This window comes from Euphorbia lathyris, chromosome 3 (genome assembly GCF_963576675.1).
Source record: "Euphorbia lathyris chromosome 3, ddEupLath1.1, whole genome shotgun sequence".
NCBI classification, from domain to species: domain Eukaryota; kingdom Viridiplantae; phylum Streptophyta; class Magnoliopsida; order Malpighiales; family Euphorbiaceae; genus Euphorbia; species Euphorbia lathyris.
In genome coordinates, this window is record NC_088912.1 from 62,041,232 (window position 1) to 62,060,531 (window position 19,300).

Consider the following 19,300-nt stretch of genomic DNA (forward strand, 5'->3'; position numbering starts at 1 on the left):
TTTTTATTAGTAAAAAAGGAGGAAGTGACACCTCAGCTCCATCGTTACTGTTTTATATTATATATAGAATATAGATATGCAGAGAATTAGAGGGATTTTATGGATTAATTTAAATTATGCAGAACTTTTAGATATAGATATACAGAAAATTATAGAGATTTTAGGGATTAATTTAAATTATGTAGAACTTTTAGATATAGATATGCAGAGAATTAGAGAGATTTTAGGGATTAATTTAAATTTTGTAGAACTCTTAGATATAGTACAGATAAAATAATCTTTTTATAAATAAATATAATAATATAACTCAAGTTAATATATTATATTTTATATTATATTTTTTATCAGTAAAAAAGGAGGGAGTGACATCTCAGCTCCATCATTACTGTTTTATATTATATAATATATAGATATGCAGAGAATTAGAGAGATTTTAGGGATTAATTTAAATTCTGTAGAACTCTTAGATATAATACGGATAAAATAATCTTTTTATAAATAAATATAATAATATAACTAAAGTTAATATATTATATTTTTTATTATATTTTTTATCAGTAAAAAAGGAGGAAGTGACACCTCAGCTCCATCGTTACTGTTTTATATAGAATATAGATATGCAGAGAATTAGAGGGATTTTAGGGATTAATTTAAATTATGTAGAACTTTTAGATATAGATGTGCAGGGAATTAGAGATATTTTAGGGATTAATTTAAATTATATATAACTTTTAGATATAGATATGCAGAGAATTAGAGAGATTTTAGGGATTAATTTAAATTATGTAGATCTCTTAGATATAGTACAGATAAAATAATCTTTTTATAAATAAATATAATAATATAACTAAAGTTAATATATTATATATTATATTATATTTTTTATCAGTAAAAAAGGAGGAAGTGACACCTCAGCTCCATCGTTACTGTTTTATATTATATATAGATATAGATTATAAAAGTGGTTTTTAAGAGAATAAAAAATATATTTCTTTATAATTAATATATACAAGTATAAGAATTTTAGTGTATATATACTACACAAACTTCATTACGATTATTTTGATTCAATTTGAAAACTAGAATGAGAAGTTATTTATTCGGCTATTTACATGAAAATCACATCTGATTATAAAATTACAAATAAATCATATTACAAAACTTAATTCTTAATATGTCATTATTTTCTATATATCACAAATAACAAATGATTTTATGTCCTAATTTAAAAAATTTAGACCTCAATTCGTAAATCCTAAACCCTACAAAATATATCTTAGACCCCTAATTCATAAAACATAATTCTTAAAATATATAAAAAAAATAATGATTTTTTTAGTTTGATATTTTTAAATTAGTACTTGACATAGCTGTAATAATTTTTTAAATCTGAATTTCTGTTAAATTTCCCTTATTTATTTGTATAATTAGGTGCAATTTTGTATTTTTATATATAAAAATAAATAAATGGACTAAAGAGTTGATTAAGATAAAACTTAAGGACCTTATAATAATATAAGGAACCTACTAGCGAATTAAATATAAACACAGAGACCTTATAATAATTTACCCACAAAAATTTATATAATAAAATAATATTATTATCTCCTAAAGGAGGAGAGTTGGCAGCAGGGCCGGCCCTGGGCATAGGCCCGGGGTGCGCCGGCCTAGGGCCCATGGCTAGAGGGGGGGCCAAAATTTTTTTTTTTGCTTTTATATGTCTATATGAATTTTTTTTAATATAAATAGTGATAAAATTATATAGGAGGGTCTATTTCTTTCCGAAACTCCATTCATAAAAAAAATTTAAAAACCTATTTTGTTATGTATAAATTTTTTATTATTAAAGGGGTTCTTATTACTTATTTTACCTAGGGCTCCTAAATTGTCAGAACCGGCTCTGGTTGGCAGTAACGAGTTGGCAGTGGCTTGAAGCCACTACCATCATTGCAGGAATCCTCCTGCAACAAGCTTTGCCTCAATGTTGATGTATGTGCCGTAATGAGGTTAGGCAAATTACTTTTTTTTCATCATGGTACAGCCATTGTAATGAGACTACTTATAACTAGAGTTAAAAAAAATAGCCTCTTCTGAGGAAATAATTTTTAACTATCCCTAGATTGAAAATTATTTCTATAATCAACCTCATTTGGGTGTTTAACCCACAGACCCGGGCATTAGTCTTTGAATGTGAAATTTATTACACAATAGTCATGATTCATTTTCAATTTAACAACTCATGTTGCATCATCTCTATTTCTTTAAGGCTAATTTAGAATAATAATAATAATAAACTTGTTCAAAAAGCTTGATTGACTACTTGAAACATATGTCTCATTAGCCCTTATTAGTCATCTGGATTTGTTTAAAGTGATATACTAGCACCCTGAACTTGTTTGCGGTAATCCATTCACACCTTGAACTTGTTTAAGATGATATACATTTCAATTTGTCTAAATCCGTAAAAAATTTCAAAACTTAAAAAATAAAGTCTTAAATCGTGATTCTAAGTCTTTAAAACAAATTAATTTTATATTTTGTACATCTTTATGTCATTTTTATAGATTTAGGAACTTAATCACGACATTTTAAGCAAATTTAAGCGGACTAATGAGACACCATATAAGTTCAAATGGTCAATCAAGCTTTTTGGACAAGGTCAATGGGCAACTGATTTATTAAGCCGAATAATACTAATAATACTAATAATAATAATAATATCTTTTGAATAGTGTCATGACTCTATAAACTAGAGAAAATTTACAATGTGTCTGGCATACTAGCTGAGATAGTTAATTTTATATGTCAGGTCCATTCATAATTTGACATTTGTTTTAACAGATAAGTAATATAATTGTAAAATAAAAATACTTCCAAATTAGGTCCTTCTCTCCTCGAGATCTCTTCTCCTTCATTTTCTTTTTCATCTGCATCTGTAAAAAAGTAAAATCTTCTATGCATGCATGAAATCGATCTCTGCCTGTTCGTTCTCTTCCACCAGTCTTCATCACTGACAAATCTCCCATTGTACATTCTCCTCTGCCAGGTCCATTCATAATTCTGTCTGGTTTTTTCTTTTTCACCAAAGTAAACCACCCCTAAACCCTTACGAATGGCAAAGCAAGAAGAACAATCATTTGCGGCGGCTACTCCTCTATTTCAGATCATATTTTAGCAAAATGAAATTTGTGGTTGGAGCTAGGGTATTGTTGTTCAATTTCTTTTAGTTTCATATCAGAGTCAAATTTTAGTGTCAATTTGGATTGTTATTTTCTTTTTCCTAATTTTCATAAGCTTATTCTCTTTAAATTCATTAAAAACAAGAAGTTAGTACCTAATTTCCTCTCTTGCTTTTTCTTTCTATGACATGATTTCATCCTTAATTTTTCTTCACTTCCACACTAAAGGGCGTGCTATCCTTCCTGAGGAAACTGAAGGGCAAACTATATTGAAACACAATTTCCACACTGAATTTTGATTCTGACAAAAATATTATAAGAAAATTAATATTCCATAAATAGTTTAAATATAAAACTAAAATGTTGATTTAATTAGAGTAATTGTTTGTTAAGTGTGTTTGATAAATAAGAGAAAGAAATAAAATCAAGGAAAGGCCTTGAGATGGACTAAAAGCCCAAGGCTTGATTCTGGCCCAATAGCTGGAAGAATCTAGAAGCTTAGTCCAATCTCAAAAGGCTGATTGTTCCAGAAGACAACAATCAAACCAAATCAAGGAAGATCAACGTTGACTTTTCACTCTGATATTGCACCTCTATATCGAGAAAGAAGTATAAGCAACAGGTTGCTTGTCCCCCTGGACAATTTGGAATTTTTACCATAATTGTGCAAACCGTCACACTGTTGGTGTGCCCTAGTTCGTAGGCATTGGTTCTGCAATATGTATTAGACACTTTGTATATTGTTTGAATACATTGTATATGTGTTATATGAATAAAGGCAATAATTCATAATGTTTATATCTTGTGCTATGAAACATGTATGGAGTATCCGTTGATTGATAATCATAAAACGTCCGAGACTTGTTCTATTCGTGGGAACGAATATAACTAAAGGTCTATGCATCTAGTATATGTGTAGTTGTGTAGGAAGCACTACTACAACACTTGTATAGTCAGATATGGATACATGTACGCATTGATGTAGCTCAGTGTGGGACTGGACCGATCCGCTCTAGAAAGATTCATGGTGAACATGTCATTGATCTTTCTAAGTGTAGAACTCTATTATCTCCAGACCTATTTCATTATAGTAAATGACGTGGGATGTGGTTCACTTTGATATGCGCCTAACAAGTCCGTAACAGGATGCCAAATATGGGTATGTTGGCTAGATCGTTGAACACATTATTGCGGATAGATGAAGTGATGGGATTACCACTCACCTAACGGTGAGCCGATATCACCGGTCACTTGAGAAGTGGAACTGAAGAAGTGTGTGGCCACACCCTGATAAGTAGTTTACTTATCTGATTCATCAGTTCACTTTAGATCGAGAAATATAATAAACCGTATAGAGAATGACAGCCACCATGTCTCTGGTTTATACTATGGATATGCAAATAGTAAGAGATACTGGGAGATCATCTACTGGGTTTCATGTGTTTTCTATAGACGGCTGAAGTAATTCATATCAGCCAGGGACCTTAATGGTTTGCTAGAACCCACTTATGGTCATTGGGCTTTAGGCCCATGTCTGGTTGAGGACGAACCTTTAGGATCGTGCACACAACTCGTGGAATTGAATAATGGTATAATCTTAAATACATGTTATGTATTTAATCAGAATGGAATATGTTAATTAATTGTTAATTAATTAATAAATGGATAAATGGATTATTTGTTATTTAACAAGTTAATCAATTTGATATTTAATTTAGTTATGGTTAATTAATTAAGTTTCCAAATGTAATTAATTAATCAATTGATTAATTAGATTGCATAGGATAAATTATTAATTGAACCATAATGCAATTAAATTCTATAGGTCATAAATATATATGTGGAATTATTTAATTAGGCCTATTTGATCCTAATTGAATTAAATATAATCTATAGGGTTATATTTATGATTAGGGATCAAGAAGGGACTAATTAGAAATTAGCCAACTAAAGTGGGGTAATTAAATTGGGCCTATTTGGACCTAATTGAATTAAATATAATCTGTAGGGTTATATTTATGGTTAGGGACCAAGGAGGGACTAATTTGATATTAGCCACTTAACCTAAACCTAATTGATACAAGTATTTATTCATTAGGTTTAGTAAGCTAATAATCACTTGCCTCCTCCTTGAACATTTCGACCCCCCTCAGTCTCTGCACAAAGTTCTTCGCGTTCTTCGTGTTGTGGTCATTCTGAATCGATTACGGCTAGCACCGGTTCAGTTCCTATACGGTTGGTGCACGTGATTAAGGAGATTCACTAGACTTGTGGATTCCTGCAGCCGTCTTTAGAAGAGACATCACCCATAAGTTCCTGGATCTTTGTTTTAATTTTGTTTTGAAGTTCACTCCGTGGCAGTCTGTCATGATCTTAACTGGATTGTAGAAAATCTAACCGTAGTTTTCCGCTGCACTTGGTTAATTTTCGATGACTAATCCCCAACACACACTACTTCAAGCAGAAATCAGAAACGTGTTGTATCTTGAAGGCCGAAGGAAAAGCTAGTTCAATGGTAAGCTTTTGTACTAGAATCAAAGGATGAAAGCAACAAAAGGAGCGTTTCCCTCCAACGGGTTTTTCGAATTTCGAAATGACCTCTATCTAGGCTTCACTATAAAAGCCCCAACAAAAGCTTCATTTGGACTTGATCATCAACACTAAAATCAAAAGAATCATCTTCCAAGTTCCAAAAGAAAAAGCAAAAAGCTCATACACATTCATTGTTTTTCATTCGTGTAATAGCTTGTAGAAATTTATTTTGTGTTCTAAGTTAGAACAAATTTATCAATAGATAAAAAGATCAGAAGCTCTTTTGTGCACTTCGGTTATAAGTGAATAGTTTGAGAGGTAGATAGATTGTTGAGTGTAGTGTGCAAAGGCCAGTACTTTGCAATGCCTCCGAGTCTATTGTAAAGGTTTGTGTTCTACCCGTTGAAGGATTTCATTAGTGGAGTAAAACCCAGAAGAAGGTATTCTAGGGACTAGATGTAGGTAGGAGGCCGAACTAGTATAAATCGATGAGTAACTTCTCTCTAACCATTTACTTTATTTCTTCTGATATTTGCTTGCTTTGTATTGAAATATCTAAGTAGCGCTTCCGATTATTGTACACAATAGATCGCATAACCTTAAGTCATAACAGAAGGTCCTCTGGTTGAGATGCATTCTATTTAAGAAAGGTCAGAAGCAGAATCAAGCTTCGTTTATCTGTATAACGCAGTAAATGAAGATTGCCTCTGATTCAGAACTTGCCTTTGTCTTGTGCTATTGAATTAAATTGTGAGAACAATTTTCTAATGGTTAAATTTACCCGATAGTTCCATTCCCTCCTTGGGAACTAAACTCTAACTCATAATGGACCAACAAATGGTATCAGAGCTTAAGCTCTGTTCATTAAGATAAAACTATCTTGAGCTAGATCTCTAAATGGCATCTAACAGCACACGTTTCCTTTCGGGAAATGAGACAACTCAAATCCTCCTAGAAGGATTGCCAACCACCAGACCTCATTTGTTCTTTGGATCGAACTATACATTCTGACAGAACAGAATGAAGAACTTCATCTAAGCACAAAACATGAGTGTCTGGCTGGCAATTGTAAAAGGCCTTTATGTACCATAGGAGACAGTTGAAGGAGTGAAAACTCTCAAAACTAAAGAAAACTGGTCAGAGGATGACTTAAAGAAGCTTCAAAATAATGCCTCGGCTATCAATATGCTTCATTATGCTCTGGATGCTGCAGGGTATAATAAGATTTCAGGTTGTGAATCGGCACAAGAGATATGGAACAAGTTGGAAGTCACCTATGAGGGAACCAGAAAGGTCAAAGAATCGAAGGTCAACCAGAATATGAGGCTCTGTGAACTTTTCGAAATGAAAGAGGGTGAAGGTATTTATGAGATGAATGCCAAATTCACTAACATAATAAACGAGCTCAAGAGACTATGAAAAGTCTTTTTGGAAGAGGAGCAAGTAAAAAAGATTCTCAAAAGCCTTCTGAAAGGTTGGCAAGCTAAGAAGACAGTTATTGAAGAAGCTCGGGACTTAACAAAGTACAAGTATGATGAGCTCCATGAAGAATTTCGAAGCTAAGGAAAAGTTGGAAGATAAGAAACATAAATCAATAGTGCTGAAAGCTGATTCCTCATAAGAAAGCACTACTAATGATGAAAAGATGGCAATGTTCACCCACAAGATGAAGCAGATGTTTAGAAATAATGATCAGTATAAGAAGCCATGCAGAAAGTCTGAACGCCCAAGTAGGGAACAAGGTGACATCAAATTTCGGAAGGACTCTTCCAAACTCATTACATGCTTTGAGTGTCACCAGCCTGGACATATTAAGTCAAATTGCCTAATGTTAAAGAAGGACGATAAGTCTAGGAAGAATCCAATAGTAATCACGTGGAGTGACAGTGATGAATCTTTCTCCTCTGAAGGTGATGCTGTTGAAACAGCCAATGTGTGTTGAATGGCTGCGGAGACAGAGGAACTAATCATTGATGAAGCAGAGATGTCAATTGCCTCTGAAAATGAAGATCATAACCTTAAGGTAATATCTCTTCATGTCTTCCGAAAAGAAATGATAAATGTCCTACGTGATGTCTATGCAGTTGTTAAAAAGTGCAACAAAAAGATAAGGGCACTAAGTAGGAGATGTGATGAGGTTGAGGAAGTGAAACTCAGAGACATCTGACACCCCTTCAGGACAATACTAGGCAAGATGAAAACTTGAAAATTGTGCATAAGTTTGTCACTGAAGCGGTTGCGGCCTAGGAATCACTAAGGGCAGTAAAGACTTGTGTCATCCTTAGTTTAGGCCTATTAATATGAGAATCTCACCCCCCACAGTAAAGGATCTACTCTCGCTGCTTTACTATTATTCTCTTTATGCCACTTAGTTACTAACTTGACTGTCAGAGTGTATCTCATGGACAGCTCCTAACATAGACACAGGCACATAAGACGAAGGCAAATGCATATTGGATCCCAACTTCTCATCCATATGAGGCCCACTCAAAGCCATGCTACCGAACATGCTTGGCACTCTGGCTTCTCGAGCCAACCGATGCCTAAGGGTAATATGGGTTTATCACCACTATGCAAAGTCTACAAAGGCTAACTTGTGATATCTATTGAAGGATATGATCTCTTTCTCTCTTTACTAGTTCATTGTTCTTGCTCTCTAATTTGATTATCCGATTGTATTTAGATGACGGTTTTCCGTCGTAGAACAAAAGATTCTGGCAGCAATCTCGATTCTCCATCAAATGTATTCTAGAAAATTTGTTAAATGCAATATTTTAATTATTGACTATGAAAATTACATACCTATATTTATATAGAGAATGAAATTTTAAATTTTATTAGAATTAATATATCACAAAAATAGAAAAACAGGTAACATTGGATTTGGAATGTGGATTACTAAATTGCCCTTTCAACAAATTCACTCATCTTCTCAAATTTTCAAATCCTCTCAAAAACACAAAAAACACAAAACTCTCCAAAATCTAATCCGGACTAATTTGGTAAAGAAAAAACATGGGAAATGACTAATAATACATAATTTTGTTTAAAAATATGTTTTATTTACGATTGTTATAAGTAAAATCGAATGATTTTTTAAAAATCAAATTTTCGGTGTCGGACATGTGAAGAATATGCTTCCACCACAGGTGGGGCGTATGAACATCACGCCTCACCATAGGTGGAGGCATATGAACAACATGCCTCCACCTATAATGGGGCGTAATGTTCATACGCCCCACCTGTGGTGGAGGCATATTGTTCATATGCCTCCACCTATGGTGGGGCGTGATGTTCATACGTCCCACCTGTGGTGGAGGCATATTCTTCACATGCCTACGTGAGAATTTTTTTTTCTAATTTTACATTTTAATTATTATTATTCTAAACAATTATAAATACTATAATTATTCTAACAAATTGTAAATATTATTTTGAGATTAATATTTATAAATTCGGTGAATTTTTTAAATTTTTTACTCTAATTCGTACAAAAGACAGTATATTTTTAATATTTTTTTCTTATTTCTTTCACATCCCAACATATGTTTGTGATTTGTTACTGATAAAATAACGCATGTGTGAAGTGTAGATGACAAGATTCATGACCGAGAAAATAGTTTGATGAATTATTTCTCAAATTGACCCAATTTATCAACGTTAGGGGTAAAATTGCTCTTGGCTTCCAACATTAGGGATATTTTTTTTCTAATTTTACATTTTAATTATTATTATTCTAAACAATTATAAATACTATAATTATTCTAACAAATTGTAAATATTATTTGGAGATTAATATTTATAAATTCGATGAATTTTTTAAATTTTTTACTTTAATTCGTACAAAAGACAGTATATTTTTAATATTTTTTCTTTTATTTTTTCACATCCCAACATATGTTTGTGATTTGTTACTGATAAAATAACGCATGTGTGAAGTGTAGATGACAAGATTCATGACCGAGAAAATAGTTTGATGAATTATTTCTCAAATTGACCCAATTTATCAATATTAGGGGTAAAATTGCTCTTTGCTTCCAATATTAGGGATACAATTGTACCATTTTAGACGTTAGGAGTAAAATTGCTCATGACCCAAAACGTTAAGGGTATTTTTGCACCTTAACCCTAAAAACAATAAGTTCTAAACAATTCTAAATATTAAAAAATTACAACAAGTTAATTCGTCCGGTTCCATGGAATAATAATAATTAAAATATAAAATTGGAAAAATAAATTCACACGTGAGCATGTGAACAGTCTTTCTTAAATCTATCACACATCGATTCATTGAGGAATGGAACCGGACGAATTGGCTTGTTGTAATTTGTTAATATTTAGAATTCTTTAGAACTTATTGTTTTTAACACATGTTTGATACTTAATGTATATTATTTAATTATAATGTTAATAATTATAATTCAAATTATAATGTTAATAATTATAATATTTAGAATTTTTTAGAATAATTATAATATTTATAATTGTTTAGAATAATAATAATTAAAATGTAAAATTGGAAAAAAAAATTCACACGTGGGAATGTGAACATCACGCCTCACATTATTTAATTATAATGTTAATAATTATGATTCAAATTATAATGTTAATAATTATAATATTTAGAATTTTTTAGAATAATAATAATTAAAATCTAAAATTGAAAAAAAAAAATACTACGTGGTGGGGCATGTGAACATCACGCCTCACCACGTGGTGAGGCGTGATAGCCACATGCCTCACCACGTGTGAGGCATGTGAACATCACGCCTCATCACATGGTGAGGCATGTGATAGCCACACGCCCGTGTTTCGTAGAGAGAAAAAAAAAATTCCAAAGACCAAAACTAATAAGGGTAGTTTGATAATTTCATGGGACTAGGGATGGGAAATTGGGACTGGGTTTAACAACACCCATTTGGGAGGGAGAAGAGAGCAGACGGAGTGGGCAAAAACGGGATCATCGTCTCCTCTGCTTCTATTCAGCTTACCTGAAAATCGTCGAATGGAATTTCAATGCTCTTCTTCTTCTTCTTCTTCCAGCAAATGAAAATCAACCGTTAACAGATAATGGCTGCCCTAATTTACCAGATATTCTCATCTTCTGCGCTTCTTTCACTTGGTCTTTACCATCTCATTTCCACAACCTTCAATTACCTCAAATCTCCTCAGTCTTACACCGCCAAACCCTACCATCCTCTTCCTCTCTCCTCCTCTCGCTTCCGCCATCTCCAACTTCACCTTCTCATTCTCTGTCTTCTTATTGCTTTCGCTCACCAAACCCTAATTTCCTCTGATTCTGATCCTCTTATTAAAGGTCGTACTCCTGTTCATCGCTTTACCTCTCTCCAGTCTGCTGCTCTTCTTCTCCTTTTTTTCATTCTATCTCTTGCTCTTCTTCTTTCCGAATCTACCTCTCTTCTACCTCTCCCTTCCGATCTCTTCTTTGCCTTGGCTTCTGCTCTTTTCTTTTTGCAATATTCTGTCTCCTCTGGTGCTGCTTCCGTTCAGACCTCTGACCTTCAAGCCAAATGTGACTCTGTATCTGCCCAAATCTCCGTTCTCACTGCTCTTCTTTGTTTAACTTTGGCGTTCCAGCCTAGGATGTTTATTGCCGATATGGGACTGGGTGGTGCCATTTGTTTGCAGGGGCTTTGGGTGCTTCAGACTGGCCTTTCGCTTTATGTGGAGGCGTTTATTCCCGAAGGGTGTCATCGATTGCTTGATGTGGTTAGTGGAGTTGAGGGTTCCACACAGTGTGATCTGGAGGAATCTAGGTTGAGGGCGGTGGCTATTTTGGACCTGTTGTTTGTTATTCATGTTACTTTTGTTGTGCTTATTGTCATGGTTACCTACGCTGTTATGGCTAAGACTATTGGTATAAGGAGATTGGGGTCCTATGAAGCTTTGCCTGTTGCTGATTCTAATCATAATCATATTCAGATGAAAGCTTTGGCTGGTACTCAGGAGTGATGTTTTGGAGTTTGATTGCTTTCCCCTTGTTCCTTACTTCTCTTTTACTCCATATTTGTTACATTTTTCTTTCTGTTATGCGTTTGGGGAATCATACGAGGAATACTTGTATCACTTATTTTAACTTAACTCCAACACTGTAGCCTCCTGGAACTCCGAGGACTTTTGTGCATAAAAGGTGCTTCATTTCCTTTAGTTTTCGTTTATCTTCGCACAATTACCTTTTTCAACTCGTGCAATTTGTTGACGATTTTTTTATTACAGTTGTGGGTTTGCGACTGGCTTTTAGTTTTTTATTTCCCTAAACCTTTGTTTGGGAGTTTGTAGTTTAACGGCCAGAGTTAAACTAGATAATGGAAAAGGAAGTGATGAAAATGAAAGTTAAAAATTAACATTCATTTACTCTCCAAAAACAATTGCCGAATAAGGTTAACCTGATATTTTACATTACGGTATTCTTGTTTACCTCCATTAACTTCCTTCCTCCCAAACAAGGTCTAACTGTTGGGTTGATTAATTGTCATATTTTATGATCTAAATGAGAGAAGTGAGATATTCTGTCCTGGGTCTGATTGATACCTTTTATATGCTTGATTTGGGCTTTGAACTATGTTTAGTGATGATGAATGTGCAGACTAGCGATCTTCCTCACATAGAAGCCTGCAAAAAACTTGTTTTTGATCAATCTGAAGGACATTACTAGGTACAACTACAGCTATCCTTGAAATTTTTGGTTTGCAAATTCATTAAAACTGTAATGTGGGGATTGAAATATTATGAATTGTGTTGTACTCACTTTCGTTTTAGTTGGAACTGGAAATTTAGCTAGCATGTTGATCTGGCGGCTTAATTGCTCTGTGCTGCATAACAAGGCGGCCTATCAGTTATCAAATGACTTGTTATGTTTCCTTGTCCCCGGGTGATTTCCTACCATCATTTTAGATAGAACTATTTAAATTTTGTCGCAAACTGCTGATGCAGCAGAAGAAGGGTGCTTGGACGGACCAGTCATGTTTGATATTCAATTGGTAGTTCATCTCTATGATTTTTAGATTTTCTTTATGCTATTGTAATATTATATTTTTTTTTGGATGATACAACCGTGCATTTGTTTATTTGGTTTTGTTAGTTACCTACTTTCTTATTGTTTAGTGTGTTTGTTGCCCTTCAATTCCTCTTAACCCGTCTAGCTTCTCCCTAGGTCGCAGGAGCAACTATGAGCTGCAGAAATTGCCAATGTAGCTAGACTACAAATTACGACCATTGTATAAGATGGGACTTATCCTTATTTCACAAGAGAATAACTCTTTTTGTTGCTTGGGCAGTTGAGCTATTCAGACAAAACACAAGTATTTCTGGTTAGTGTAACTAGTACAAGCATAATAGGATTTGTATGCAATTGAAGACATGTTGGTTGAGATTGAGATGCAATAGGCTTGACATAGGCATGTTAATGGTTAGTCATCCTAGTGGCAGCGTTGCGAATTGCATATTTTAGGAAGGTTGAATACATAGAAGAAGAATATGACTGGTTGAATTTTTGGAACAAGCGACTTTGTGTGCATCAAAATGTTATTTTGTGAAAGTTATCATAACGATTATTTATTTGTGATCTTACATTACAACAGATCATATATCTTGATTCTCATCGGGTCAGCCTTTTCTATATGGCGTCAAGCTTTTTGATTGGTTGATTTTTGTATTTATTTTGTTTGTTTCTTGCACGTTCTCAGGGAATGTTTTTTGCTTTGCAACTTGTCAGTTGCTGAATGCTATTTTGCTGTGCCAATTGTGAAAATTAGGTTGTCAAAGTGTTGTGTAATTGGTTATGTACTGATGAATAATTGGCACTTGTCCCTTATGGTAATGGGATGAATTGGGTTTGGAGTTGCTAATTCAATAAATATCCCGTTCAAGTGCATTTTAAAGGTAGAACATTTTAAAGGTAGAACACGATGACGAGGAAGAGGACCATTTAATGGGTTTTTGTTTTGGCCCAAAACAAAGATCGCTGTTAGATCAAGGAGTGATGATTATATTTTGTCGATTAGGTAGAGATGGAGCTTTTTAGAATTTGACATTAAAGATAAATACAAAAAAAAGTTCACCAAATACAAAGATTCTTTTGTTGTATTCAAATGCATCAAATAATAATTGGGGTAAGATGATGTCGAGGTATTTTTATCATGCCCACCGCGTCCCACTCACAAACTGCCCCTTCCTACTCCTAGAGGGTTCAATCCTTAATTTAACTCATTTTGGTTCGTGCTGGAATCTCTGTTTACTTTCAGATTCAACTTTCATGCTCCACACTTTTTAACTGAATTATCTTTCATCTCGCAGATCAAACTCATTAAATACATATTACAATTATTATTTTATCTAATTTAAATTTTCAGATTTAAAAATATCTCTAATATTACTCATTAATATCATACATGGTACAATTAAGAGTCTATCATTGGTTAATCCAATTTCACATATCAATAACAACGAATCCTCATATTATCACTCGTCAGTAACTACATTCATCTCCGAATCTAAAATTACAAAAAAAAATGTTCTTTCTTTATGAACCAATTAAAAAGCAACAAGTGAAAAACATGTTAAAAAAATATCTACATTTTGTTAATGTCTGGCACGGTTTATCAACAACAAGCCCTCGATAATACATTTGTAACATTAGGGGGTAATGATGAACTCCTTTTTATTCCTTTATATATGTAGTTTTTATTGTTTTCACTAACATTAAAGAGCAATTAATTAAGGCGTAAACTTCGGATGAGATAAATAGTTTAAATCTAATTAGTTCTAAATTTGATACATTTTAAAAATGGCGAGACAATGGATTTGAAAGAATGTCTAAAAAAGAGAAAATTATTAGAAACATCCGATTATCAATGTCAAACGGAGAACTTTTTATATATATTTTGACATGTGTAATGCGGTCTCACACATTATAAGAGGCCTTATTATTTTATTTATTCAATTGGATCACAATACACGTATCCAAATATGAATTGGGGTCCTCCAAGTAACCGGGTGGTTAATATAAAAACTACTTAAAAAAAAGAGGTAATCTTAAAAAATGAATTATAGAAATTGTAACCAATGAAATGTAGACAGCGATGCAAGTCATGATGGTAGGCAGGATGAGCATACAGTGACATTTTCTTCCAAATTTCCTATGACACGAAATTTAATGGGATTTTCTTGTACAATCCCTCCCTCTCCTCTTGGCTTCATATGAACCACCTTAAATCCATCTCTTCAAATAAGCTTCCCCTCCTCTCTTTCGAATTTGCAAAATGGGAGCTATAATCCTAAATCCTAAATCAATTGCAGCACCATATTTGGTTTTGGAGATTCACCTATTTCTTGAACTCTCTCCCTCATAGGCTTCCCAATCCTCACCTGTAATGGAGATGAAGAAGATTGAGACAAGCCTATGAGGAGACCGTTCAAGAAAAGTTCCATCCTCATTTTCAACCATCAAAACTTCTCTTCACACAACACTAATAAGTATATGCTTCATCCAGAGACATTCATTAGCTTATTCCATCATGATACCAAGGAAACTCTTCACTCTAAAATAAATTCCATACTGAAACAAGGATCAAGTTTTCTAACCTTTTTTTTTCTGTATCTGTTGCAGATTTCTTTTCATTCTACCTCTTCTGGTCCTAGCTGCAATCTGGGAAGGCGAGTTGCTCACTTACTCTGACCAATCAAATCAGCAACAAAAACATCATATTCAGACTCAAGGAACTTCCTCTGCAGCCAAGCACAAGTAATTACCTACACCTCTGGAATAACCACCAATTTTTTTTTTTTTTTAATTCAGGCTGATAACGTTTACCAATGAACTGCTGTACTTCACAAGTCGAATCTCGCTGCAAATCTAATCCTATGGTATTTTCTATACTTGTTTGTCTGGTAAAAAAAAGGAAAACATTAACTGCGAGTCTTTTCTCTTTCATGAAGTTCCAGTTAGCCATAAGAAAGTATTTTTCTTTTCTTACCTTTTCTTTTTATATCTTTGAAATTAATTAAAATAATTCTATTAGATCATAACGAGATATTACAACAATTTTACCAGGAAACAAAAGAATTGCTTTAGTGCTGCTACATCTTTTTTCCTCGAGACAGGAAGCTTAGAGAACTGGTAAAAGAGAACCATTTATGCATGAGACTGCTCCAAAGCCATCCCAGCTTAACCAATACAACTCCAGGAAGTTGCTTGGTGAAATCCTCACTGTACAGAAGTTGATAATTTCAATAGCCCAGTGAAGCCTAAAAGACCCTTCCAAAATATATGAGCATTGACATAGTTTTGTACTTATCAATAGATAGAGACAACCCTTTCTGTCAAAGAAGTTGAGTGTCAATTATATTGTCCGCATCTAGGAGGGGTTCTTCAAACCTAAACAAGAGCAAATCTGAATCATTTGACTGTTGGAAGGTCATCAACCTTTCAGCCACTCCCGGAAATAAGATTGCATCTTGTCTCGATTTGCAGGATTCCCAACATTGACAGTAGGTATAATCTTGTCAGGTTTCAAAAACTACACCGTAGATATAAAATTTCTGATAAGAATTATATTTGTGCAAACAATATGAGCAGGATATGGATGAATAAATTGATTGTCTAAAAATATGTTAGATGCATGAGATGAAAAGGTGTGTAAATGAACCTGAACAAACTCCTTCATTTCTGTGAAGCTGGAGTGCTCACTGTATGGAACCCCTGGGTCAACACAGGAAGGGAACTTCAAAAGCCATATTCCTTGATAGTTGGTTTAAAAAAAAATTGAACTTGAGGAGAAAGTCTCCAGTTATTTGTAAAGAATTACTTATAGAACATTGTGAAGTTAAGAAAAAAATACCAGCATCCCGTGTTACTGTAACTCTACAAGTAAGATATAGTAGAAAATAAAATTTGACATGATATTCCAATCATATAATGGTTTTTAGGGGATGAAAAACTAAATGATCTTACCATAAATTGTGACATTGCCTTTAGAATTAGGTCTAATCAAATCAAGCTGTTTGCCAACACTCTCAGAGTAAGTCCAACCTGAAGAAAGAGAATATAAAGTTTCAGCAATCTACAATGCCCAAGCAAAAAATAAATAAATAAAATGAAATAAAAATTGTGACAATTCACCTGTTGGTCGAAATGCCAAAACTGAAGTAAACTGATTTTTGTACTGTTTCAAGTAATTCTTTAGGGACTGGAGGAAAGAGAAGATAAAGTAAACCACAGATTGACAAAAAAAGATCTTTGAAACCAGAGAAAGAAGGCTCAAATATAGACCTCAAATCGGAGGGAAGATATGGGTAACACATGGAGAAGCGTATCCTCTCCTTTCTTACAGAGACTCGTTGCAAAGTCAGACGAACCAAAAGATTCCAAAATCCGTCTCCTTGAAGCACTAGCATAAATTTTAGCCTAAAGAAAATAGAAACATAATCGTGATCATATCAAAATGCTTTTCTTGTCTTTTTGCTTCCTTTGAACGAAGAAAACAGAATCAAAAGAGTTTTATTGCTTTCTCTTTTCTACAACATCCTAGCGTAGTGCTTATGGCTTTCGTGTTATTGTCCATTGTAAGTTTGGTCTATAGATCCTGAGAAGCAATATTATCTACCAAACAATGAGCAAACCAATGCAAAATATGTTTTGAGGTAACAAGAAAGTGAATGACCAGATGAAATCATTCACGTTGCTGGTACAGTGCTCATGTCATAAGGTCAGGTATTTTCGAACCAAGGAGTTTCTAAATTGGACACAACAACTCTTCATAGACAAAGTTCACCAAATACTAAAAATGAGCTTAAAAAGGACCATCTTATTGCAACCAAAAACAAACATACCCCTAATGCCTTGGAAATAGCAAGATAAACACATTCTTTCCCGATGCTGTATGCCCCCACAACAACAAGCGTTTTGGGTTGTCTTTTGAGGAATTCCTTAGTAACTCCAACAACATAATTTAACACATATTCTTTGGAAGGGAACCTGAAACCAACATAACAACTTATTCAAGAACTATGATGCCAGATTCAGTAAAGATAATAAGTCAACATAGAACAAGTTTCATACTTATACTTTGGGTTGCAATATGTTGTATCCAGGTATAGTACATTAATTCTGTGGTTTAAAAGAAGATGATAAGATTCCATAAGCTTAGAAGCCCTAAAATCTCCAGTATGCAAGTAGCACACTCCAGTTGGGAGACGAAAGTGAATCAAAGCTGCACCTGGGCAATGATTGGCTTCTAGTAATGTTACTCTAACTTCTTCAATAACATACTCCGTATCCAGTTCCAAAGGGCGGATAAATCTGTGACAGCCATAAAAACAAGCAAAAACCAAATCTGAATAAAAAGGATAAAATTTTGAAGTAACAAAAATCGGCATTCTTACGAAGAATTGATAGAGAGACAGAGCTTGAGGAGGCGGGCAGTGAGAGGGGTACAATGGATAGGACCGTGAGACCATCCTTTAGTAAGACCGCCATAATGATCATAATGGAAATGGGTAAGGAAATACGCAGAACAACCTTGAATTGAACCGTAACGGAATGCGTCCACAGAGAAAGGTGTTCCTGGCAGCAGCAACTTTCAACACATTTAATTGGAAAAATGATAAAAAAACTCAGCAATATAAGAAGCGGAACCGCAAAATGAGGCAATCTGAGTGAGTATGACACTGACCAGGAATTCTTTTGTAGAAAGGGCAAAGACGAGGCCGATTCTTTTGCACAGACTCCGTAGATTTGGCAAAAGCAGTGTTTGAATGTAGAGGGCCAATCTGAGTCTTCAATTTCTTGGGCGGAGGCGGAGATGTAATAGGAGGCTTGGAGTTTTTCAATCCCCAAATGTCAAATAGATTTCCCTGCTTAAGCTTCCTTTGTGTATGGTGATTATTAGCATTGGAATGTCCATCAGCAGGCAACAAACAAGACCAATCGGTTCCAGAGCGATAGAAATCGGCAGCGAAAGTCTCTTCTTCTCCATCTCCGCGTTTTTCTTCTTGACGAATTGATAGGTGTTCTTCTCCCTCCTCTTGAGCAAATTCATAGCTTCCCTTCCTCTCGTCTAATACAACGTCATCCATTAACTCCGGCCATTCTAGGTTGTCGTCCCAAGCATCGGGGTAATCAGCTAGATCTTCTTGTGCAGCGACATTCATGTCTTCCGGCGACACCCGATTTCTAACTAATGGGTCAAAAAGGTTTTGTTTCTCCTATTTCGTCTTTATCTAAGCGCCAAATTTCAAACAATTTTTTTGTTTGATATTTATTTGGATGAAAAACGAATAAAAATTCCCGCAAAATAGTAGTACTTGATTTTGATCAGACGTGTGAGCTCAAAAACACATGAGCACATCTGATCATAGCCGAAAAATACCAATGATTCGGGAAAAGTAAAGCCACCATTTTCGGCGTCCGCTAAAGTCAAACATGAATGAATAAAAGACCTAAATTGTCTCCAACAAAATTGGTTTGGGACAACTTCATAAGGTATTTTATGGATGTAGCAGCCAAGATTAACATTTACTCTTGTTACTGAGTTTGACCAATTGTTAACGGAACTAAATTTCCTTAATCC

The 19,300-nt window shown here is 34.2% G+C and overlaps 2 protein-coding genes and 1 long non-coding RNA gene across 5 annotated transcripts; 2 read left to right on the forward strand and 1 right to left on the reverse strand.

The window, feature by feature from the left end:
- Positions 1–10,620: 10,620 nt before the first annotated feature.
- LOC136223916 (uncharacterized) lies at positions 10,621–12,784 on the forward strand. Of its 2 annotated transcripts, XM_066012087.1 has the most exons (3): positions 10,621–11,862; positions 12,319–12,387; positions 12,492–12,784. In XM_066012087.1, exon 1 carries the CDS (start codon positions 10,782–10,784, stop codon positions 11,682–11,684), a length of 903 nt encoding a protein of 300 aa, XP_065868159.1. In that variant the 5' UTR covers positions 10,621–10,781; the 3' UTR covers positions 11,685–11,862; positions 12,319–12,387; positions 12,492–12,784. The 2 variants fall into 2 exon arrangements, with proteins under 2 accessions (XP_065868159.1, XP_065868158.1); XM_066012086.1 differs by having other exon boundaries at positions 12,319–12,784.
- A 2,296-nt stretch (positions 12,785–15,080) lies between these two features.
- Positions 15,081–15,908, forward strand: LOC136224824 (uncharacterized). 2 transcript variants are annotated; one of them, XR_010686631.1, is made up of 3 exons: positions 15,081–15,206; positions 15,340–15,474; positions 15,784–15,908. It is a non-coding gene; the product is annotated as an uncharacterized lncRNA (long non-coding RNA). The 2 variants fall into 2 exon arrangements; XR_010686630.1 differs by lacking the exon at positions 15,784–15,908 and having other exon boundaries at positions 15,340–15,703.
- Positions 15,609–18,998, reverse strand: LOC136224823 (DNA cross-link repair protein SNM1). Its single transcript, XM_066013252.1, has 9 exons — positions 18,404–18,998; positions 18,114–18,294; positions 17,791–18,030; positions 17,562–17,706; positions 17,002–17,136; positions 16,852–16,918; positions 16,684–16,761; positions 16,379–16,431; positions 15,609–16,249 (listed from the first exon to the last, which is right to left on the reverse strand). Exons 1-9 carry the CDS (start codon positions 18,879–18,881, stop codon positions 16,151–16,153), a joined length of 1,476 nt encoding a protein of 491 aa, XP_065869324.1. The 5' UTR covers positions 18,882–18,998; the 3' UTR covers positions 15,609–16,150.
- Between the last annotated feature and the right edge of the window lie 302 nt (positions 18,999–19,300).

Bases quoted from the DNA above. Each gene is read 5' to 3' on its own strand.
- LOC136223916 (XM_066012086.1), top strand. From the start codon at position 10,782: ATGGCTGCCCTAATTTACCAGATATTCTCATCTTCTGCGCTTCTTTCA.
- LOC136224823 (XM_066013252.1), bottom strand. From the start codon at position 18,881: ATGAATGTCGCTGCACAAGAAGATCTAGCTGATTACCCCGATGCTTGG. The intron at 17,137-17,561 runs GTATGTTTGTTT...TATTTTCTTTAG, and splicing joins CTATTTCCAAGGCATTAGGG to GCTAAAATTTATGCTAGTGC. The intron at 16,250-16,378 runs GTTCATTTACAC...TCTACGGTGTAG, and splicing joins AAATGAAGGAGTTTGTTCAG to TTTTTGAAACCTGACAAGAT.